The 25,083-nt window shown below is 38.5% G+C and overlaps 1 protein-coding gene across 10 annotated transcripts in view; it reads right to left on the bottom strand.

Moving 5' to 3' along the window:
* Positions 1–24,101: 24,101 nt before the first annotated feature.
* Positions 24,102–25,083, bottom strand: part of LOC100678509 (nuclear pore complex protein Nup160 homolog) — a 311,275-nt gene continuing 310,293 nt past the window's right edge. For 6 of the 10 annotated variants that reach the window (XR_004345105.1, XR_004345104.1, XR_004226940.2 and 3 more), the window contains one exon: positions 24,145–24,267. Coding sequence is in view for 6 of the 10 variants with exons in the window: in XM_031925505.2 (XP_031781365.1) it covers positions 24,172–24,267 (96 nt within the window). In the remaining 4 variants the exon portion in view is untranslated. Of the gene's footprint in view, positions 24,268–25,083 lie in introns of all 10 variants that reach the window. The other 4 variants (XM_031925704.2, XM_031925669.2, XM_031925542.2 and 1 more) reach the window with 3 other exon arrangements.

Raw genomic sequence — 25,083 nt, 5'->3', positions numbered from 1 at the left:
GAGACACAGAAAGGAGTGAGACAAGGATGCCCACTAAGTCCACTACTCTTCAATGTAGCAATGGCAGACGTGGAAGAGGAACTGAGTAAAGTACAGGAGGGAGGAGTGATACTAGGAAGAAAGAAGATATGGTCGATTTCGTACGCAGATGACGTGGTGCTACTAGCAACAAACGCGACAGGGCTAAGACAGATGATGAGAAGATTCCAGAAAATTATAGAGAAGAAAGGGCTGGAGCTGAATGCGGAAAAAACAAGGTGATGATATTCAGAAACGGAGGGAGAAGGGGGAGAGAGGAGAGATTTGAATGGAAAGAAAAAGAAATAGAAGTGGTGAAGAAATTCGAGTACCTGGGATACACAATGAAAGAAAACGGAAAAGAGGATGAACAGATAAAGAAAATGAAAGAAAAGGCAACAGCTTTACTAGGCACAGTATGGGGGATAGGAGAACAGATATGTAAGGAGAACTGGAAAACCAGGATGAAGCTATTCGAGGCACTAGTGCAAAGTGTGATGGAGTACGGAGCAGAGATTTGGGGTTGGAAAGGCCAGGAGGAGTTGGAAAAGGTGCAGAGGAGATACATGAAGTGGATACTGAAGCTAGAGATGACAACCCCAGCGCATATACTACACTGGGAAACGAAGAGATTCAAGCTGGAAACGAGAGCAAGGAAAAGGGCCATAAGATATGAGAGGAAACTGAGCAAAGCGAGCGAAGGCACGCTACTAGGAGAGTGCTGGAGAATACTAAGAAGAGAGGGGGAGAGAAAAGAGAGGAGCGGAAGAGAGAAGGAGCAGCGGAAGAAAGAGCTGGAGAAATGCGGGTTATCCCTGACAGAATATATCAGAAGAGTGGAAGCAGGAGAGGAAGTAGAAGAGGAGATTGAGAGGATAAACAAGGACACACAATGGCAAAGGTGGAGAGAGGAGATAAGGGACTCAAAATTCGCGGGGGAGACCAAAGAACTGCTAAAAGAAATAGGAGATACCCCACAACATATGACGGACACAGGAGAACACAGAAGGGGATCATTAGGAATAATAGCAAGATTTAGACTGGGGAATGAAACGAGGAGCAACAAATACTGGAGAAGCGAAGAAGACAGGAGGTGCAGAATGTGCGGAAAAGAAGAGGAGACACTAAAACATGTAATAGAGAGGTGCGAGGACACAAAGATACCAGGAGCGGATTGGAAAAAAGTTTGCGGAGGAGAGAAAACACAGATAGGGTATCTAAACGGAATAATATGGAAAAGGAAAAATAGAGAGGAAAGAGCTGAAATATAGGGAAGAAAGGAGTCACAGGAGAAGAAGGAGGATTGAGTGAAGAAAAATAGAGAGAAGAGAAGAAAATAATAAAGAAAAAACAAAAAAAAAATGATTTAAATATATATTACTAAGCTGTACACTACGACGCAATAGTTTATAGTTTTTCATTGTAAAATATTGTAAATACTAATGTATAAACAATAAACGATATTATTATTACATAAAAGAATATTAATACTCGAACTTCATTTGCAATTAAAGAACACGTTGCTATTGAAAGGGAATTTTATATGCATTCATTAGTTTAATGAATGTTATCGTACATTCAATGATAATTCCACAGATAAATGTCTTTCACTCATAAAAGTTGTTGACAATATGTGCGAATCAGTATGTTCTTTTTTTAGATTGTTTTCATCGAGTGTTTACCTCAGCTGCCTGTGTTATTTTTTAGGCAGTGAGTGAGTTTTGTGGGTATTCTAGTTCGATGCCGGAAAGTACGAATAGTACGTCTTTTTGTTTGTCAGTGGTATCATACAGTTGTAGAAAATTTTCTTTAGTGATTTTATATAGATTTATATTATTCAATTTCAAAGTGAATAAAAGTTGAATAAAACCAAAAATAGAGTTTTCCGAACATCACAAAGTGGAACGAGAATTCTTCTCCAATGCATAAATTAATGATTTGGTTCAATTTACATTCACTCGTTTTATTCTGGTAGAAATGTAGCAGTCGTGCCTTACATGCAAAAACACAGCTTGTATAAATTTTACCGCTTGTTTTCATTTTAGATTGAAAAATGAAAATTAATCCGTTAAACGTTCTAAACTTATTATTAGCATACTTTCAAGCGTTAAACATACCAGATAGTGTCACGAATTATCATAAAACAGAGTTGGCCGAAAAAATAAAAGAAATTTTAATAGATGCAACACATGATTTCAACGATGTAGAAATGATTACTGATGACTCTTTGGATTTTCAAGAAGAGTATAAAGACCATAATGCGGAAATAATTGAAGATGAAGTGCAACATCATTTTCCTGATCCGGATATAGCACCAACAAATCAATGTACAGCAGATAATGAAGAACTAGATTTTGAATACAAAAAAAGAGCTGTAGAATTTTGGAGAAGTAGCAAAACGAAGCAAAATTTAAGTCTCAAAACAGTGCAAAACAGATTCAAAAAAGTATCATCTATTAGTCAGCTACGTCGTTGGGCTCATTCAATTAATAAAGGTGGCACGTATAGAGAAAAAGTAGCACAAATTTGACAGTATACCCTGGATAATTTTCAAGCAGCTCTCGACAGTGTTTCAATTATCCATGATGAAGATATAATTCGATGGGCCTTACAAGCTAAAAAAGAAATTGGTTTTGATGATATTAGATTCAAAGCTTCTAAACATTGGTTACTCAAATTTAAGCAAGCACACCGAATAGTTTCTAGGAAAATAAATAAGTTCATAACAAGAAAAACACTAGAAAGTAGTGCAGAACTTACGGCTAAAGCTGAAGCATTTATCGATGACGTTAAATCGTGTATACCAAGGATTGGACTCGAAAATTTGTATAATACAGATCAGAGCGGATTTCAGCTAGAAATGCATTCTGGAAGAACATTAGCAGTAGAAGGAGAAAAGCAAGTGCAATGTCTGGTACAGTCAATTTCAGCAACAACGCATAGTTATACTATACAGCCACTAATATCAGCTACTGGACAACTGTTGTCACCGCTATTTCTTGTTTTAAAGGAACCAAGTGGCAAGTTTGGCCCTATTGTAGAACAAAACATATTTAGACCAGAAAACGTGTACGTGGAAGCATCCAAATCTGGAAAATTAACAACAAGTAAGGGAACTAATAACAATTTTTACATTGTAATATCGTTGATCAGTTAATTAGTAAGTCGTTTAATTGCAGATCACTTCAAAATCTGGTTGGAAAAAATATTTTATCCCTATGTAGGCCATCATTCAATACTATTACTTGATTCTTGGAGTGGTCATTGTGACAAAGTTATAGAAGAAACAATGCCACAAAATAAAATTATTAACATAAAAAAAATTCCAACTGGAACCACAGGAAAAATACAACCACTTGATGTCTATGGATTCCGTATTTGGAAAAACTTTGTCCGAACATTTTCTGATAATGTAATGTTAATGGATCATGATATGAATTTACATGTGAGAAATAATATAATTAAACTACAATCATTGGTTCACAACCAACTGTCTTCACCGAGATATATAGATTTGTTTAAATATTCCTGGTATAAAAGCGGTTACGTCAATAAATTTGATAATCCTATAGATTTCAGTTTTGGAAAGTCTTGTGCAACACATTGTGAAATAGAAGGGTGCACAAACATTGCAATTGTACGATGTGGTTGGTGCAAAAAAGCATTGTGCTTTAAACACTTTTATGAGGACTACCATTATTGTAAAAACATCGTAAAATAATATATGTTATGCTCAATACAAAAAATGCACTATGGCAAAAGATAAAAGATTGTAGATTATTATTATACTCTAATATTATAAACAAAAATACATTATAAGTTGAATTTACAATAAAGGAATTTCAATAACATTCTGATAACAATTTCTACGGAAATTATAAAACTGCTTCACACACAGAATTTTCTTGTTTACAAATTTAGGAATTTGAGGTGGTTTGGTTAAAAAGCACAACCATTTAGCCTATTTGTTCTTTAGGGGTTTAGGGTTTAAGGCTCTTTAGTTCACATGTACAGGCTACAAAGATCACACATTTATAACAAGTTTTTATGAAAGTTAAAATTTTTCTTCGACATTTTTGTCCACCACATTGGTTCCGCCATTTTGAATTTTCAAAATCTGATATCAGATTTGCAAAGAGCGATCTCGAAAACCCCTATATACAAACCTTCTACAAAATATTATGGATTGAAGTATACTTATAGTTATTTTGTGTTAGGTGTGGTTTACCCCCCTAAGGGGAAGTATCTATGAAAAAACCGAAAAACTTAATTTGTTTATTATAGATGTTTACAAATTTTTTCCAAATTTTTTAGTCGTTTAAAACTTTTTTATTATATAAAATTTTTTTTCGATATTTCCGTCCGCCATATTGGATCCGCCATTTTGAATTTTCAAAATCTGATAACAGATTTGTAATCAGCGACCTCGAAAACCTCTATATACAAACTTTCTACGAAATATTATGTATTGAATTACATATTTACAGTTATTTTGTGTTAGGGGTGGTTTACCCCCTTAGGGGTAATATTTATGAAAACACCGAAAGACGTCAACTAAATTTTGTTATTAAGGATGTTTAAACATTTTTTCCAATTTTTTTTAGTCGGTTTAAACATTTTTATTATAAAATTATGCCAAAAAATATATGTTTTCAACCCCTAAAAAATAGGGGATGCTACCCTTACTCTTGAAATCACCATAAAATACTTGCTCTTTTTGTAAGAAATAACCTCCAATTTGTTTTATTGAAAAATATTAATTTTAAGCCGAGACATTTAAAAAAAACGCATTTTGGGGGTTAACTTTAGGGGAGGTTTTTACCCCTTAAAAGTGAAAATTAGCCGACAAAAAAAATACGTGTCTCTTATTTTTTTATGTTCTACAACATATATGAAAATCATCAAAATCGGTGAGTTCGGGTTGGGTACCTTTCCATGTGAGTGATAGTGTTAGGGTAGTAATAAGTTTACCGAACTAACAAAGTAATGTTGTATGATTATGCGGATGATAGCTTACTCTCCCATACGGGGGAGATCAGTACTTTGCACTGATTATCGCGGCAGAGCTGTTTGCGTGATAATAAAACACCAAGGAAAATTAAATTATTAACGAGAACGACTTACTTGCGTTTGTTGACGGGGATGACTCAAAGGTTGACGATCAAAACTCTCAAATCAAGTTATCTTTTAGACTCAATTATTTCAAAAATTCCTTTATTTGTTTCTGGAGACTTCAAATAATTTTCAAATGGAATAAGACACAATTTCGGTAAATGATGATCAAGACGGAATCACAATTAAGACTAAACTCCAAATTAAAGACTCAGAAATATAACTATATAATCGAACTCTTGAATAGCGTCCTTACTCTTGGATCGCACACACAGGAATAAAAATCGGGGGAGGCGAAGCTTGAAGAAAACGTCATAGCTTTCTCCCACGCAGGGTCTTTACTTCTTCTTACTCATTAGGCCTTACGGTCAACGGCTAAACTGCAGCGTCGACTGTGCACGCGCGCTGTCAGCCGAGGGAGGAGAAGTTTATTTTGGTTTAGGGTTACTTCTTACGCTCGTTAAGCATCGAAGTTTCTGGATTTTTCCTGCTGTCTTTGTTTCATTTAATTTAATATTTCTGAATATTGATCCAGAAACTTAACAGATAGCTTTACTCTACACATTAATAAATATATTCAGCTTCACGAAGTTTTTCAATAATGGATGGTATTTCATTTATATGACTCTGATTTCCAGCTGCTGTTTCAGCAATAAGCAATTTTGAACTATCAATTAACAAGCTCATTTGGATCATCCCAATAAATAAAATCCATATATGCATTTTTACGAGAAATTTTATTGGATATGGATGATAAGCCTTTACCTTTTTTAAGCTTAGCTTCTTCAATAGACTTGCTTATGTAATTAGTATACTTGAATGAAGCCAGGCCTCTTTTTATACTTTTTTTTGACCAATTGTAATGAATTCATCCAAATCTATAAAACTATCACCGAGTTTAAGTTTATTATTACGCATTCTTTGTACACCATATACTGTATCTGAAGTTTGCATTTAACCATTTAATAATAAGTCTATGTGCTTTATGTACTCGTCTTATATCTCATTTTTTTTCTTTTCAATAGTCTCTTCAAAATCTTCTTCTTCCCTGTTGAAAATATTTACATGAAATTTTACATAAAATTATATGTAAAGATTTGGAACTTCTACATGTAAAATTTCACATGTGTCAATGAAATTGTAAAACTGTACGTCAAATTTTACATCAAATTTCATATAAAGATATTTATCATAAATTTTATGTAAAATTTGACGTACAGTTTTACAATTTCATTAATACATGTGAAATTTTACATGTAGAAGTTCGAAATCTGTACATATAATTTTATGTAAAATTTCATGTAAATAATTTCAACAGGGTTCAGACTCACTTAAAGCTAACTCAAGCTTAGTATCATCTTCAGTATCACCTTCAATATCGCCTTCACTATATTCTGCAATATCATCTACTTTCTCCACTTTTTCTATTTTTAATTTTGTCTTACTCCCAGTTTCTACTTTGGTACACTTTTATTAGGCACGACCGCGACACGGAAGTGACTTATAGTTTTGTCATTGAAAAATGTGTGAGATGCGATATTTCACGCAATTTTCGACCGATCGGGCTCTTCGTGTGCTTGGACTAATTGTATAGCTGACTTACTTTCTTCCTGCGTTTCTCTAGTGACTTATTCCACCAGGACGCGCCCTTCGATGGCCTCTTAGGCCTAAGTTCATAATTGTTCTCGTAAAAACTTATTATTATGTCTTTTAGGATTCTACTGCAGTAATCGATGTCCTTAGCCGTCCTGTACGTGACAGGAAAGCGACCGATCTTAGCCCTCAGTTCTTCTCTGTAGCCTATCCAGTTTATTTTCCTGGGGTTCCTTATGAGTTGATTGAGCATACTTTGTCCACCAAGTCTGAGCACGATATGTTGGTGGTCTGACATGGAGACTTCTTCCGACACTCTCCAGTCCATAACCTTGGACCACACGTTCCTGGAAGCCAGGGTGATATCTATCCCCTCCTCCCTTACGGCGTTTCGAAACGTGGGTCTACTGCTCATATTGAGGATGTCCATGTTCGTTGCTGCTAAAAACTCCAATAGACTTTCTCCTCTAAAATTGCAGTCTGGGCTGCCTCAACATGAGTGATGTGCGTTTGCGTTGCAACCCATTATAAGCTTGGTGCATTCGGCTTCGCATTCTCTAATTAATGCGGCCATTTTCTCTGTTGGGCATGCTTCCTCATAGTCCAATTATCGATGCGCTATAAATAACGCTTACAGGTGAAAATCGTGGCTGTCTGTGCCTGCTTAAACAAAAAAAAAAAAAAATTCGGAACACTTAAAGTGTTCATGTATGTCACTAAAGAATCTACCAAAAATTCGCTCGCATACTGTCGGTATGTTTCCAGCCGATCAGATACCGAAGGTGTAGACAAAATTGACAGCGTTTGTTGTAAATACGGATGATCATATGAGATCGGGTATGCATTGGGTCGCCGTATATGCAGACAAATCTTGTAACGCTTTTTACTTTGTTAGTTTTAGATTACCCCCATTTATTCCCGATCATATTAATCGATTGAAAAAAAATTGTAAACCTTGTTGCTGGAATAATGTTCGGCTATGGAGCGATTTTTTCGATGTTTGTGGGCAATATTGCCTCATGTTTGTGCATTACGTGAGTAACGGTCTGTGCTTCAAGAAATTTCTCGAAAAATTATCGGAAAATCTGCAAAAAAATAAGACGGTATGTCTTCTGTAAACGAAGAAAAAAAAAGCGCTGACGATGATTTTATTAGAAATAGCGGTTGCATTGTCAAAAAACTTCATCCAGTTCTACCCCTGAGCACTGGACAAGTCGTACAAAACAGAGATCTTTGACGATGTGGGATGCACCAACTTGCAAGACGAGTACTACAGACCAGCTGTGCGACTATTAGGCGATGACTTGAAAGGAATTACTTTTACCCACGATAAGTAGTTGCAATTCAGAAAGTGGTTTTTTCAAGTACCTTTGAGACTACAGTAGCAGCAGCGATTCTATGAGAGGTCAACAAATTTTCGGTACAGGTTGGACAGCAAAATTAACAATCGGAAAGACAGAGCTATCAGAATTGTGGATACTAGCCCATCCAAGACATTTGTGATAGTGACTTAACGGTATCATTCAACTATCATTCTAAAAAAAGCTAAGTTTCTTCGATTGTATAAGTATATTGTGAAATTCATTGATGTGCTTCTAGAGTATCTTAATCTGAGTTGTGTTGCTAGAGAGACTGTAGAATACAATAAGAGTGTTAATCCAGATAATATACCAGTAAGACAACTTGGTATTTATACCATAACTCTTGTAAAAGCAATTATTAATCTCAATGATGATAAAATGATTCGATAATGCCACAACAACTGTACAGACGCGTGCAATGGTAATGAAAGATCAAATTCCGTTCAGCAGTAATGATATTGTACATATATTGTACCAAATTGTATCTTATCATCTGTATACAATTGCCGATATATTAAATAAAATGAACGATAAATGATGTTAGTTTTCTTTTATTATTTTTACTAGTATCCTGCTTGTAAATATTCTCTTTTTCATAGGAAAGAAAATGAAGTTACTAATGTACAAATCAATTCGTATAATTATTACATTAAATATATATTGAATCTATAATCCATCGTTACAAAAATATAACATACTTACTGGTATTTATTGATATTCTTTCTTACCCATTCCTATAGTAGAAAATTGTCTTCAAAAATATCAAGTTATATTACATTATTCATAGAAACATTCATAAAAAAAATAAATGAATAGAGAGATAAATTAGGGGGAGAGAACGGGCAGGGGAGAAGGAGGCGGTGCCTCGCTCCCCCCCCTGCCGTGTGACGTTACTCCTCGCATAACGCCAGACATGTCTCTCCCCACCATCTCTGGACAGGTGGTGGAGGTATTGTTTGTCTTGTCCATAGCGAGGGGTGTACTACTTCCAAAGTTTCCGTGGTGTAGTGCTTATTTAATATGTTTGCTATAATTTAATTTCTTGTGATTTATATATGGTTAATATACTATATTATAATTCTATATTCTATAGTCAATATACTATATTCTAAGCAATCACTGAGCATATGTATATCTATATATACGTATGTTTGATATTTTATCCCTCTGCATAACCTTAAATCTTAAGAAAATATGCATTGTTTTCAATCTAACTATATTAAACACTTGGACTGTAACTGTATATTATCATACTCATCACCATGTATATATACGCATAATTTTACTAATTTTTATACGAAGTGACCTTATATTACACTTCATACTTTCTTAAACAAACTTTTTGCACTTAAACTCACTATATGTATTGAATATACTATATTCTACAATACGCCTAGCCTAAATTTTTTAAAAAACCTTATATTACATGTCATACTTGCTTGAATCAACTTTTTTCACTCAAACTCGCTATATATATTAAATATACTATATTCTACACTACGCCTAGCTTAAATTTGTTAAAAACCTTATATTACATGCCATACTTGATTAAATCGACTTTTTTCACTCAAACTCACTATATATACTGAATATACGATATTCTGCACAACGCCTAGACTAAATTTTCAAAATAAGCTTATATTACACATACTTGCTCATACTTGCTTGAACTAACTTTTTTCACTTAAACTCTACACCATGCCTAGACTACATTTTTAGAATGTTTTTACCCTTCTTCCTTTTATCTTGTTTCTGACGAAACCTTCTCTTTCTTCTGTCTTCGTGAATCTTGTAATCCTATTACTTTCTTATCACTCCTTTTTCTTAAAAGCACATGCATCATCACAATATATTATTGCACAGCTTGTATCCTGTAAGTCTGTGAACCGTAGAGGCTTGTCTTTGTCAACCACTACTTTGTCATGTCGTATACAAAATTTGGGCTGTCCTGCTATGGCTGACAGCAGCAAGTCACTTATATTACTTTTATTACCATGTATATAGATACACACACACACATATATATATATATATATATATATATATATATATATATATATATATATATATATATATAATATTTGCATGTTACTTAAAATCTTGAATTGGTGTATTTTTTATTATGCTCTTGCGTCCACTAAACACTTACATATTTGTAGATGTGTATAACATACATATGCTCTGAACGTAACACTATGCCTCATAATTATAAAAAAAAAAGTATAAATTATAAAAATGTAAATCATTATCTCAATGATATATGGTTACTGCATCACAGAATCGATTTCTTAAACAAATATTGAACAACATACTATTAATAAATTGTAATTTATGTATTGTATACATTAATTAAATTGTAACAAGATTGTACATAGCAAATTATAACAATCATAAATAACAATCATTATTGCAATTAAAAAAATAATAGTAATAATAATAATAAAAATTAAAATAATCTCTGTCGTTGATACACCCCCGCTCTTGCAGCATCCTTTCTTTTGGATCAATCTGTATATCACAGGTCTCCATCATTCGGGATGTTTATTCCTTCGTCATCCCATTCTCCTCTAGATGGGATGCTTACTCTATATTTCTTGTTAAATAGGAAGGCTTTGTTCATGGCCTTCGGGTTCATCCGCAGAATTTCCTTTTCGTCCAATCCTTTTGAGAGCTGTGGTAGCTCCTGCATATTGCCTTCCCCAAGCGAGTTGGTGATCCTGCGCAGGGCTTGTGCAGTCGCTGCAGCCAGTGTCACCCTGAGTGGTTCTTAATCAAGCAGCATTCCCAGTGTCGCTGTTAGTGTTGATCTCATAGCACCTGAGATGCTCCTTACAATTTGGCTTCTTAGCTGTTCGAGAAGGATATTTGACGTGGAAAGGGCCGTTCTGGTCCACTACACTGCCGAACCATACATCATTCTGGATTTGAGTACGGCCTAATACATCCATCTCAAGGCTTCTGGCGACAGACCCCAGTTTCTCCCTATGATCCTTCTAATTTGCCACCGGTTGGCCGTGACCTTGCCAATCACGTATGCCAGATGTTTCTTCCAGGACACCTTACTGTCTAGGATGACTCCTAGGTATTACACTTGACTATTAAGATAAGATCATATTTTAATCATAATTTTAATCGTAAACAAATTTTTATGCAATTTTTTACTATAATGAAATATCAATAACATTATACTTTGCAATAAAATACAAGCTCCATGGCTTTTACGAAAAATCTGAAAATTATTAATTTGCTAAAATACATTAGCTTATACTTTAAACGCACAGAATGATATAATTTGCTCCATAAATATAAATCTTATTTAACCTTATAGTAACAGAATTATCAGCGAACCTTTAAATATCGGCGAGTGCCTCATGTGAAAAGCAAAGCGTTTCGCTTATAGCGATGTTTTCTCTTAGGATAATATGTCTGGCCCTTCTCTCCTTGTTGTTTAACCACTGCTCTATCCTCACCTTCCCTTTCTCGTTAATCTTCCTCTTTTTCTCCCATACTTTCTCTATTTCCTCCCTGGTCTGAAATATTATTGTCTCTGCATTTCTTGTGTCCTCTATCTCTCATTCTGTCCCTTCTAGTAACTCCTCCAGCCAGCTCTCTAATGACTCGTCCTCTTCCCACTTGTCATTCTTGTGTATGATTATCCCTTCCTTTTTTCTCTTTTTTTCTTGTTCTCGCTTTCATATCTTTCGCTCTTCTTCTCTCCTTTTTCTTGTCCTCCATCCTTCTCCTCTTCTTTGTTGGCAATTTTTCCTTCTTTATATTCTTCTTCATTATTCCTATTCTTTCCCTCCTCTTATCCTTACTCCTATCCATGTCTTTTTACAGTCCTTTCAACTTTCCTCTCAGACTCTGTACCTCTTCCTCCACATTTTGCAGTTTTCAGTCGGCTGCTTCTCTCTTCTCCCTTTCAATTTTCGATTTTGCTCTTCAGCTCTCTACTTCTTCTTTCAGGTCTCTTAAATACCTTTTTCTTTTACTTTCGTTATGCGACATCTATCATTTGTTCCTGTCTCTCACAACAAAAAGAAAAACAAATTTTTACTCATTTGCCAACTGGCTCTTTCTGTTTGTGACTCTTGTTGTTTGCGATTCTTACCTCTTTGAGGCTACACGTGTTTTCAGTCCCTTCCCCCTTCACTTCTTTCCACTTTGTCGTCTGCAGTCACCTTCAGCTCTGTTCCTGTTCCGGTCCTCTTCGTCCCGCTCATCACGGTATTCCGTTACCTCCGCGTTTCTTTCCTCGCAGTGTTCCACTGTCTCGTCCGTTCCTGTTCTCTTCTCTTTGATTTACATTCGCGCACTTTTAATTTTTCTTATCTGACTCTCTCTCTCTTTTCTTTCAGATTCCCATTGCTCTTACTTGGCTCTTGTTTGCTTTGCTTACCGTTTCCACTGTGCTCCTTTATTCGCCTCTTTCTTTCTGTTTCTCTTCCTTCTTTTACTTGATTATGAGCGATTTTCCCAAATTTTTCCCTTCTCCGTTGGTTATCACCTTCAAGTTTTCCTTTTATTTCCCTTTATCCTTATATCTTGAATGTGTGCTTCAAAGTCTTTTCTTTTCCTCGCACAGCATGCACCTTCTTTCCTCTTCTTTCATCTAATATCTGTAACCTCTAGTTTCGTTTCCCATTTTTAATCTTTTCGTAACTGCTTAACGCTTCCTGCTTTACATAATTTCGCTTTGAACTTCATTGCTCTCGTTTTCGTTTTTGTCTCTAGCTCATGCCTTTTCGTCCCTAGATATAAGATGTACCTTGGTGTTGTTATATTAAATTTTAAAATCAATTTCATGTATTTCCTCTCTATAATTTCTAGCTCCTCTTTTTCTTCCCAGCCCCACATCTCTGCTCCATATTCCATAGGGCTCTTCACCAGTGTATCTAAAAGCTTTATCCTTGAAGTCCAGCGATCCCTGAAAAGTGATTCGCCTAATCCCCATATTATATTCAACGCCGTGTTCGCCTTTTCTTCTGCCTTTTGATTTGTCAATCTTCTTTCCCGTTAGCTTTTAATGTTTATCCTAGGTATTCAAAGCTCTTCACCATTTCTATCTCCTTATCTTCCCATATGAGTCTTCCTTTTGACTCTTTTTTCCCTTCGTGAACACCATTACTTTGGATTTCTCGGTGTCTAACTCTAAACCTTTTCTTTTTATCAGCTTTCTATACCTCTTTATCATTTGTTTTAGATACAGCATTCGTAGCAAACAGAACCACGTCATCCACGTAAGATAGAGACCAAAACTTCTTTTTTCCTAGCACTAGTCCTCCTTCTTGTACCTTGCTCATCTCCTCTTCTGTATCTGCTATTGCCACGTTAAATAACGTCGGACTTAACGGGCATCCCTGTCTTACTCCTTTGAAAGTATCAAAGCCACCCACCTGTTTTTCTCCTATTCTTAGCGTGCTCTTTGTCTCTTCATGAATCTCCACTACACTCCTCCTAATTCTGCTTTCTATTCTCATTTTATACGCATACACCTTTCCTCCTGCAGTTTTCAGTTCCATCTCCACGGTCTTACTTATAATGTATAAAACGTTGACCTTGCCTGTTCCATTTCTAAAACCTATATGTGTGTCATCCAGTAGTCCTTCTACTTCCAGCGCATTCTTCAATTTTTCTCTTATTATCTCCGCGTATACCTTGTATCCCGTGTTCATAAGTGTGATTCCTCCGTAGTTTCTGCAGTCCTTTTTGTCTCCTTCATCTCGTTCCTCAATTCTTCCAGTAAACCACCTCCTTTCCATGTTCTTCTCAGTATTGCCGTTAGTTCTTCAACTAGTTGTTCCTTTCCATATAGCTAAGCTTCGTTCTGTATACTATCTGCTCGGGACGCCATCTCTTTTTTCATTTTATTTATTTATTTCCTGACCTCTTCCTCTGTTATTTCTGCCTCTCCATATTCTTCCGTGGTGGAAAGCTTGTTTTTTAAAGTCTGTTACTAATCGCCATCTTTTTGTACCATCCGCTGCAGGCTTCTTAGGTATCACGTATGTAGGAGACCTGTAGGGTGAATCTGTTGGTCTGATTATATCGTTCTTAAGCATCTGCTTTATATGGCGCCCTAACTCCTCTTTCTCTACTTAACTTGGTCTGTATCCCTTCGATCCTACTGAGTCATTTGTAGAAGTATATATCTGGTGCAACGCTAGTGTTATTGCTTCAAGTTTTTCCCCGGGTAGCCCGAAGATAAGAAGTTCAAAGACTCTTTCGGCCCTATACTTGCTTTTACTGGATAATATCGTTAGTGCGATTGGTAGTTTACGTCCTGCTGTGACAAATCTTATTAAGTACTTCCTATTATTTATTTTCTCCTAGCACAAAGGAATCTGTGCTGAGAAGCTAAGGAACTTCCTTAGCGCATGTGACTGGTCATCCTTCACCACGCCATCACTTGACGAATGCATTACCATTATTAACGCTCACATCACGAACGCCATAAATCATCTTACCCTATTAAAGACTGTAACACCTGGACGTAAACGTCACCCGTGGTTTACCACGGCTCTTCGTGACCTTTTAACTGAAAGCAACAGACTCTACAGGCGCTTTCGCAGAAGTCGTTTACCTTAGGATCTATACTTCTATAGAATTGCAAGGGACAACGCTCATAAACAGGTTGATGAAGCCAGGCTGAATTACTACTATTCACGCTTGTCTACCTTGACCGACGTTGCAGAGATCTGGAAAGAGCTTGAAAATCTTGGCATTACTACCTCTAAATCTCCTTCACCTGCTCGGTTCTCTTCAGATGCTCTCAACAAACACTTTAGCTCCATCTTAAACGACCCTCAAGCTCCATCTGTTGAGGAGTATCTGCGAACCCTGGAGAGTCTGGACCTCCCTGAACACTTCATCTTCAGGGCTATTACGGAGTCGGATGTGTCGGCTGCAGTATCACACTTTAACACGCAGGCCAAGGGAAGCGATGGCATCCCACAGTTTGTAATCTCCAAAGCACTGCCAATACTCGCTCCTTTACTTTGTCAAATTTTTAACCTGTCTCTGAGCGAGGCACGCTTCCTTCAGCCTGGATATCATCGATCGTAAGAGCACTAAACAAAGTTAACTCTCCAACAGCTGTAACTGACTACCGTCCGATCTCTCTACTCTGTTTCCTGTCCAAGGCGCTAGAGTGGCTGGTGCACAAGCAAATCTCTGAATATCTTGAAACAAGGCTTCACCTTGACAATTTCCAAACTGGCTTTCGCACTGGCCACAGTACGCAGTCTAGCTTAATCAAGCTGACTGATAATGTCAGGCTTAGACAGTAAGAGGATCACTCTGCTACTTCTATTTCATTTTAGCAAGGCGTTTGATACTGTATGTCATGTCAAGCTACTCGGAAAGCTATCCTCTTTCGGCTTTTCCAGGCAGGTTATCTGCTGGCTTGCATCTTACCTCACGGGAAGAGAACAGGCCGTCATTGGTGACAAAAGGAGCTCTCAACTTTTCTACCATTAAACACCGGTGTTCCACAGGGGTCAGTTTTAGGCCCCCTGTTGTTCGCGTTGTACATCAATGATATTGGTTTTTGCCTAGATTCAGATGTGTCCCATCTAATCTATGCGGATGACCTGCAGATCTACAGCCAATGCCACCTCGAGGAGCTTGATACCTGCTCTGTCAGGATGAGTGCTAACGCCGAGAGGATAATGGGCTGGGCTGCATCAAATAGTCTTAAACTTAATGTCCTTAAGACTAAAGCAATCGTCCTGGGCTTCCCCTACTACTGCTAACACCTATATAAATATAGGGGGAGCCCGGGTCGACTACGAATCATCGGTGCGCAATCTGGGATTTTTTTAGGAAGAGCACTAACCTCAGGTTGCGCCAACACTTGGTGCAAGCACTCCTATTTCCCATCATCGATTACTGTTCACTGGCTTACTGTGACCTGACACAGGAACTTGATTTGAAGCTGCAGAGGCTTGTCAACACGGGGATCCGTTATATCTACGGTGTAAGGAGAGACGAGCACATCTCCCCTTATAGGCGTGAGTTGCCATGGCTCACCACCGCCGGACGTAGGAAATACTTCATGACCTGTTTTCTGAGGAAAATGTTCAACACCTCCGTACCTATCTACCTATTAGCCTATTTTGATTTCCAGGTCGCGCTCAGGCCTGTAAGGGGTGAGGTGACCCCCCTGGACATCCCGTCCTTCAGAACGGAGACGCTGAGGAACTCATTTTTCATCAGTGCTTCCTGCCTCTGGAATAGCCTACCATCTCACCTTCGCAGCACACTATCCATATCACACTTTAAACAAACAGCTAAATCATATTTCTTTAAATTGGAAAACACACAAACATGACACAAACATACACACCCATCCATCTCATTTCACCACATTCCATTTACTCTTCACACTATCACTTCTTACACAATTGTTGATCTTATTATTATTTAAATATGTACAACATAATGTACAACAATATAAACATATAAATCTAATCTAAATCTAAATCTAGCCATTAGCTTCTTTCTTTCATTTTGACTGTTCTTTTTACTTATTAAACTGCACAACTATCTCATTTATTTACTTCATTATATTTTCTATTTTCTTCTGCCTTTTACTGATTTGCACCTCTATTTTCTTCTCTTGTTTTAACGAGAGTTAGCATCGTCGGCGCGAGAGCGAGCCTCGTCGGCGCGCGCGTTCATAAGTCTACCGCATGCCCGCCAATTAGCCGGCCCGACAAGCGCGAGAACGAGCGGGAAATCCGCCAGTTCTCTCCTGACTGTCGACGGAGCACGTCGACGTTTGAGAGAGTTAACGTGTCCTTCTCTGTTCTTCACTGTGTTTTTGTTCTTGTATCCCCCGTCATTGCGCCAATTATCCTAATTTTGATTATCATCTTTATCATTGTTGTTCCTATTATTCTTGTTATAATATTGTTATATCTTGTTATAATTCCTGTTATCTTCTCTACCATTGTAACCATTATTGTTGTTATAACTCCTAATATCCCCGTCTTTGCGTTTTCCCAAATACCAGCGTAGGTCATTTTTTTTTTAGAAGCGCTATTCTCCTGCATTATATTTGCTTGCAGTACAGATGCGACGTATTGCACCGGGGTCGGAGTGGGTACGGAAAAGGGAGTTTATACTACTAAAGGCTCAGTGGCTAAGGGTGCTGACAGTAACTTTTCAGGTTTTTCTTTTTTAAGTTGTCGGTTATTTATCGCATTTTTCAACAAAAAGCATTTAACGTAGGCCCACGATATTACAATATTGGCATATCTTTACCTTGCAATCTTTTTCTAAGTGTCCCTGTTGCCAACAATAGTTGCATACACTCATACTCATAGTGTATCTCACAGCATTTGGCTGCCCACGCCAGAATTTCAGTACTGTCTTGGCGAATCAAGTACGGTTGCTGACTATATGGATGGCGCGTGCTGGTACAATGTTTAAAGGCTACGGACTCCATGATGGATTCTCTGAGACATAATGGATTTCTAGAACGAACTTGGTGTTGTTATTCTTCATTTAGCCTAACTAAGCATTTTTCATTTATGCTCTTTCTCATTCGCGCATGTCGCGGCTTGCGTCATAGATGTTACACAATCGGTTGTGCAATGTTTAAACGTGCAGTCCGTAGTCTCTGGCACTTATTCCCGCATTTTAGCGAATTACTTTAAGATCAGCTGAAGCTATATTCGTTCTACCAACGCCACTATACTGCGGAGTTTAATCGGCTAGCAACGGCCCTACGGTGGTCTTTTACAACTTTTAACAATTGCAGTTCACCTATTGAAATTAACCTTTATTCCTATAATATTCCCTATATGTGACGTATCGCGGTGTCGATCATTCTTTTTGATGGATATGCCGCGGCTGCGTCCGCAAGTTGTAATGCGATCGTTAATTGCGCGTGCAAAAGTAGCGCTAGTTCCGCTGACGTCTTGAATTCTTGCAACTGTCTTTGATAAGTATCAGGATTGTTAACCTTGTGTGTGAATATATTCTGTGTTTCAAGACCGAGATGTTCATTCAAGTTTGATATTTTATAATCAGATTCATTTGATTCAACCATTTTTCGCATTTTATCATGGTATCCAAGACCACAGAATCTGATGTTTCTGAGAATTTTAAGTTAGTTGTTAGTTATCGGAATCAAAAATTTCTCACTGGTATTATTCTTAGGGTATAATTCTTAGTTTTTATTAAAATTTACTTGACTTACCTTAAGGTGGCTACGATGATGAGTACACAGGCAACGTTTATCTTTCCTTGTTTCCCGTCTATTGGATTAAAATAATAATCGATTAATCTATCTTTATCGCGGTATCAAAATACTTCCGTATATTTTGCGAAGAAAACCCCACGCTTAGCACCAGAAAATGTTACGTGTAAGGGTCCCTGGTTTAGTTCTCCGTGAGGTGTGAGGCTTACGGTTGCTGCAAAAATACCGGGGTCATAAATGATCACGAGATATTATTGGGTAATGTGTCTGTTTATTACTTGAAAATCACAATAGATGGATTGTATAAAAGAAAGAAACGCGTGTTTAAGTGACCTCGGAGAATGTGTGTCTCTAAGTATGCGATCCTATCTGTCGTCTTCGATTCAAAACTATCGATAGAGAGAGAGAGAGAGAGAGATTAGATTAGATTAATTAGATTAATTGCTCTTTATATTTGTACATTTTGTTGTACATATAACAAATATACTGTATTATGATAAAGGAATAAATAAAATTTGTGTAAGGGTATATAGTATAAGGTGTGTGTGATGTTGAGAGATGACATGAGATGAAAGAGAATGTATGTATGTTTGTGCGATGTTTATGTGTTTTCCAAATTAAAGAAATAATTTTTAGCGGCTTGTTTGAAGTGTGATATGGATAGTGTGTCGCGAAGTTGAGATGGAAGGCTGTTCCAGAGGTAGGAGGCGCTGATGAAAAATGAATTCCTCAGCGTCTCCGTCTTGAAGGACGGGATGTCCAGTGGAGTCACCTCGCCCCTGACAGGCCTGAGTGCGACGTGGAAGTCAAAATAGGCTAGTAGATAAGCTGGTATTGAGGTGTTGAAAATTTTTCTAAGAAAACAGGCCATGAAGTACTTCCTACGTCCGGCGGTGGTGAGCCATTGCAACTCACGCCTGTAAGGGGAGATGTGCTCGTCCCTCTTTACACCATAGATGTATCGGATTCCCGTATTGACAAGCCTCTGCAGTTTTAAGTCAAGCTCTTGAGTCAGGTCGCAGTAAACAAGTGAGCAGTAGTCGATGAGGGGAAATAGGAGTGCTTGCACCAAATGTTGGCGCAACCTGAGGCTAGTGCTCTTCCGAAAGAAATATAGCCGATACATTAAAGAGTGAGCACGTTTACAAGTTTGTGTAACGTGCTCTTTCCACGTAAGTTTTGAGTCAAGCACCAGCCCCAGGTTGCGCACAGATGATTCAAAGTTGACCTGGGCCCCCCCCCTATATTTATATAGGTGTTAGCAGTAGAAGGTAGAGCATTGATATAGTAGGGTGAGCCCAGGACGATCGCCTTAGTCTTACTAACATTCAGCTTAAGTCTGTTTAGTGCTGCCCAGCCCATTATCCTCTCGGCGTTAGCACTCATCTTGTCAGAACAGGAATCGAGCTCCTCAAGGGGGCATTCACAGTAGATTTGCAGATCATCCGCGTAGACTAGATGGGATACATCTGAGTCAAGGCAGAGGCCAATGTCATTGATGTATAACGCGAACAATAAGGGGCCCAAGACTGACCCCTGTGGGACACCGGTGTTTAGTGGTAGGAATGTAGAGAGTTCGTTGTTGTCACCAATGACGGCCTGTTCTCTACCAGAAAGGTAAGATGCAAGCCAGCGGATAACCTGCTTGGAGAAGCCGAAGGAGGGTAGCTTTCTGAGTAGCCTGACGTGACACACTGTATCAAACGCCTTGCTAAAATCAAAAAGAAGCAGAAGGGTGACCTTCTTCCTGTCCATTCCAAGCCTGACATCATCAGTCAGCTTAATCAAGCCGGACTGCGTGCTGTGGCCAGTGCGAAAACCAGTTTGGAAACTATCAAGATAGAGTCTAGTTTCAAGGTATTCAGAGATTTGATTGTGCACCAGCCACTCCAGCGCCTTGGATAGAAAGCAAAGTAGGGAAATCGGTCGGTAGTCAGTTACAGCTGTAGGAGAGTTGATCTTGTTTAATGCTCTTACGAGCGATGATTTCCAGGCAGAGGGAAAGCATGCCTCACTCAAAGACAGGTTGAAAATTTGACAGATTAAAGGAGTGAGTATTGGTAGTGCTTTAGAGATTACAACCTGTGGGATGCCATCGCTTCCCCTGGCCTGGGTATTGAAATGTGAAACTGCAGCTAACACGTCCGATTCTGTGATGGCCCTGAAGATAAAGTGTTCAGGGAGGTCTAGACTCTCGAGGGTCCGCAGATACTCCTCGACAGATGGAGCTTGAGGGTCATTTGAGATGGAACTGAAGTGTTCGTTGAGAGCATCTGGAGAGAACCGAGCAGGTGGAGAAGATTTAGAGGTGGTAATGCCAAGATTTTCAAGTTCTCTCCATATCTCTGCAACGACGGTTAGAGTAGACAAGCGTGAATAATAGTAATTCAGCCTGGCTTCCTCGACCCGTTGATGAGCGTCATCCCTTGCGATTCTATAAAAGTATAGATCCCAAGGTAGACGACTTCTGCGAAAACGCCTGTAGAGCCTATTCCTTTCAGTTAAAAGGTCACGAAGAGCCGCGGTGAACCACGGGTGACGTTTACGTCCAGGTGTCACAGTCTTTAATGGGGCGAGATGATTTATGGCTTTTGTGATGTTTTCGTTGAGGATGGTGATGCATTCGTCAAGTGATGGTGTGGTGAAGGATGACCAGTCGCATGCGCTAAGGAAGTCCCTTAGCTTCTCAGCACAGATTCCTTTGTAGTTTCTGTAAGTGTAGGTATTAGGTACGTAGCGTGGAATCTGTACGTCGAGTGTGGCTGTAATAAGGTCATGTCCATTAATGAAAGGTGTGTCAGTCTTCCAGTATGAGAGCAGGCGATCCTGCTCATCGATTAAGCAAAGGTCAAGCCAGGTGTCAGAGTCTTGTCTATGATGAGTTGCACCATATGGCACAGAAATAAGGGAGTTCTCGTCGATGAAAGCCTTGATGAAATTGGCGTCTTCAGACGAGGAAAGTTGGTCAGCATTGAAATCACCCATGATGACCTTCGTGGAGTAGTTGTGCATGTGTGTTGTTAGTTGCTCAATAAAGTTAGATCCCTGGATAAAGGGAGAATGAGGAGGGCGATACACAACCCCCACGAAGATGGGCGATATTCCCTTAGCTGTGATTTCACAGAAAAGATACTCCGGCTTACCTGGTTTGCCCGACCATTCACCATCAGATGACGAGATGATACAAGCTGTCAGTGAGTGATGGATGTAGAGAGCCACACCTCCACCGTTCCTGTTTCTGTCCCGTCTGTAAAGAGTGTAATCGTCCAGTGAAGGGATGGACGATATCTTGTCGCTTAGCCAGGTCTCGGTCACAGCCACTACGTGGAAGGGGGAACGAGTGGACAAGAAGAACCTGATCATCTCAATGTGACCCGTAAGGGAGTTCGCATTGAGATGACAGACCCTGAGAGAGAGAGAGAGAGAGAGAGAAAGAAATTAGATTTTTTTTTAGATTAAATAAGTTTTATTTCTGTACATTGTGTTGTACAATTCAAAATAACAGTATAAAGTAAAACAAGTTATAATTTGTGTGTATGTGTGTGTGTGTGAGAGATGATATATATAGAGTGAATGTGAAATGATATATATAGAGTGGAAGAGTGGAAGTGTTTGTGAGATGATTATGAGTTTTCAAGTGCATAAAAATATTCTATAGCTAATTGTTTGAAGTGTGACATGGATTTAGTGTTGCGAAGGCGTGATGGTAGCGAGTTCCAGAGGTATGAGGCGCTTATATGGAATGAACCTTCCAGCGTCTCCGTCTTGAAAGTCGGGATGTCCAGACGCGTCACCTCGCCCTCACAGGCCTGTGCGCGACGTGAAAGTCAAAAAAGGCCAAGATTTAGGAAGGCACAGCTGTGTTAAACAGTTTTCGTAGAAAACAGGCTGCAAAGTACTTTCTACGTCCGGCAGTTGTAAGCCATTGCAGTTCACGCCTGTAGGAGGTGATGTGCTCGTCCCTCCTTACACCATAGATGTATCGAATTCCCGTGTTTACGAGTCTCTGGAGTTTTGTGTCAAGTTCTTGGGTCAGGTCACAGAATACCAATGAGCAGTAGTCGATGATTGGAAATAGGAGTCCTTGCACGAGATGTTTACGCAACATGAGATTGGTACTTTTCCTGAAAAAGTAAAGCCTATACATTAATGAGTGAGCACGTTTGCATAGTTGTGTAACGTGCTCTTTCCACGTTAGTTTGGAGTCATGCACCAACCCCTGATTGCGCACGGATGATTCATAGTCGACCCGGGCTCCCCCTATGTTGATGTAGGTGTTAGCAACAGTTGGTAAAGCATTAATGTAGTAGGGGGGGCCCAGGACGATTGCCTTAGTTTTCAGGACAGTAAGAGAGAAATTGGACGGTAGTCAGTCAGGGCTGTTGGTGAACTGACCTTGTTCAGTGCTCGCACCAGCGACATCTTCCAGGCAGAGGGGAAGCGTGACTCGCTTAAGGACAGGTTGAAAATCCGACATAGTAAAGGAGCGAGTACGGATAGTGCTTTTAAAATTACAACCTGTGGGATGCCATTGTTGCATCTGGCCTGGGTGTGGAAGTGCGACACAGCAGCCAAAACGTCCGATTCTGTAATAACCTTGAAGTTGAAATGCTCAGGGAAGTCTAGACTCTCGAGGGTACGCAGAAAAACCTCAACTGCAGGAGCCAGTGGATCATTTGAGATGGAACTAAAGTGTTTGTTGAGGTCATCTGTAGAGAAGCGAGAAAGTGATAGTGCTTTAGAGGTGGTGATTCTAAGGTTCTCAAGCTCTCTCCAGATCTCAGCAACAGCAGTTAGGGTTGACAGGCGTGAATAATAATAATTCAGCCTGGCTTCCTCAACCTGTCCGTGAGCGTCGTCCCTTGCTACTCTATAATAATATCGATCACAAGGTAGACGAGTTCTGCGAAACCCTCTGTAAAGTCTGTCCCGTTCAGTCAAGAGGTCACGAAGAGCCGTGGTAAACCACGGGTGACGTTTACGTCTTGGAGTAACAGTCCGTAATGGGGCGAGATGATTTATGGCGTTCGTTAAGTTAGCGTTAAGAAGGGTGATGCATTCGTCGAGTGATGACGTAGCGAGAGATGACCAGTCATATGTGCCAAGGAAGTCCCTTAGCTTCTCGGTACAGATTCCCTTGTAGTTTCTGTAAGAGTATGATTTAGGTACGTAGCGTGGGATCTGTACGTCGAGAGTGGCAGTGATTAGGTCATGTCCGTTGATGAAAGGAGTATCAGTCTTGTTGTGTGATAGCAGGCGATCCTGCTCATCAATTAAGCAGAGGTCAAGCCAGGTGTCGGAGTCCTGTTTATGGTGCGTGGCACCATAAGGGACCGACAATAAGGAGTTTTCCTCAATATAGGCCTTGATGAACTTGGCATCTTCGGATGAGGAGAGAGAGAGAGAGAGAGAGAGAGATCTTATTGTATAAAAGAAAGAAACGCGTGTTTAAGTGACCTCGGAGAATGTGTATCTCTAAGTATGCGATCCTATCGATAGATAGATAGAGAGAGAGAGAGAGAGAGAGAGAGACCGAAATCGTAGAAGGGAGGTTGTGCTGAGTCGAAAGAATCGGGCTTCGGGGTAAGTCCGATCTGTTGCTATGCGCGTATTTGGCACCCTATGTTTCGACTTAATTATGAATAGCAACGATATATACGTGTGAGTATTTACAACTGACATTAAATATACGAGTTTTTACAGACAATAGAATAAAAAACATTCATAATTGGGAAGATGATGCGAAGAAAGGTCGACGAGGAGGAGGACAGGGGAGAGATACACACATAATCAAATTGAAACACAAAATACCACACTCCTTGAAACTTTTTTATTTTTAATTGATGAATATTAAATTTTTTACATTTGTAAAACAAATTTTTAATAATTGCGTGTTTTTATTCTAATCATATCTTCTGATACACGCTTTACAGTCTTGAAATATTTTATTAATGTATCCTGCAGGAGCTTATGAATCTGTAAATTAATATGACTTTTATTTTACATAGATCTTATAGAAATGAATGGTAATGTAGTAAATCATTAAATAAACATTAAACAAATAAACTAAGAACTTTAATAGAACATGGTAGTCGAAAATTAAATTAAGGATTTTTATGCAATTTCGAAGTCATTGTATCTGCAATAAACACACACGCGCTCGCGCACGCACAAACACACGCGCATAAGTACACATACAAATTTATAATATAGCTAAATTGTTTGTAACAATAAGAAGATAAATAAGGCGCAAAAAATAGATTTGCAAGCTTTTAAAGAAATCCATGAAACAAAAGTACATTATTTAAAACCAAGCCAGGTTACATTTTCCGAATTCACAATGAAAAAACAAAACATCATGCAAAATTTCAATAACTTTGCCTGTATAGTTTCGGAATTTATCACGGCACACACACACACACACACACACACACACATCCATACCGACATTTTCTAAAAATATTTAATTTAAACTTCTAATACACCAAAACGTATTTTCTAGAAGTTTTGACGAAACTCAAATTGCTCCCGGAGGAAGCTATGTAATGGTAAAATATTGAGTTTCGTCAAAACTTTCAGAAAATACTTATTGGTGTGTTCAAATCCAGTGTTTTTAGAAAATGTCCGTATACATGTGTGTGTGTATACCGCAATATTTCTGGAATTAATCCATCAATATCAATAAAATTTGATATGCATTTTTGGATTCTGAATTCGGGAAAAATAGTTATTTTTTATTTTCTCAACTATTTCTTTTTTACGGCCATTTTCTAATTTTTAAAAAACACTATT

The sequence above is a fragment of the Nasonia vitripennis genome (genome assembly GCF_009193385.2).
Source record: "Nasonia vitripennis strain AsymCx chromosome 1 unlocalized genomic scaffold, Nvit_psr_1.1 chr1_random0002, whole genome shotgun sequence".
Taxonomy (NCBI): Eukaryota; Metazoa; Arthropoda; class Insecta; order Hymenoptera; family Pteromalidae; genus Nasonia; species Nasonia vitripennis.
Note: the sequence above shows the minus strand (reverse complement) of the source record. Positions and strands in the feature narration are given on the sequence as shown.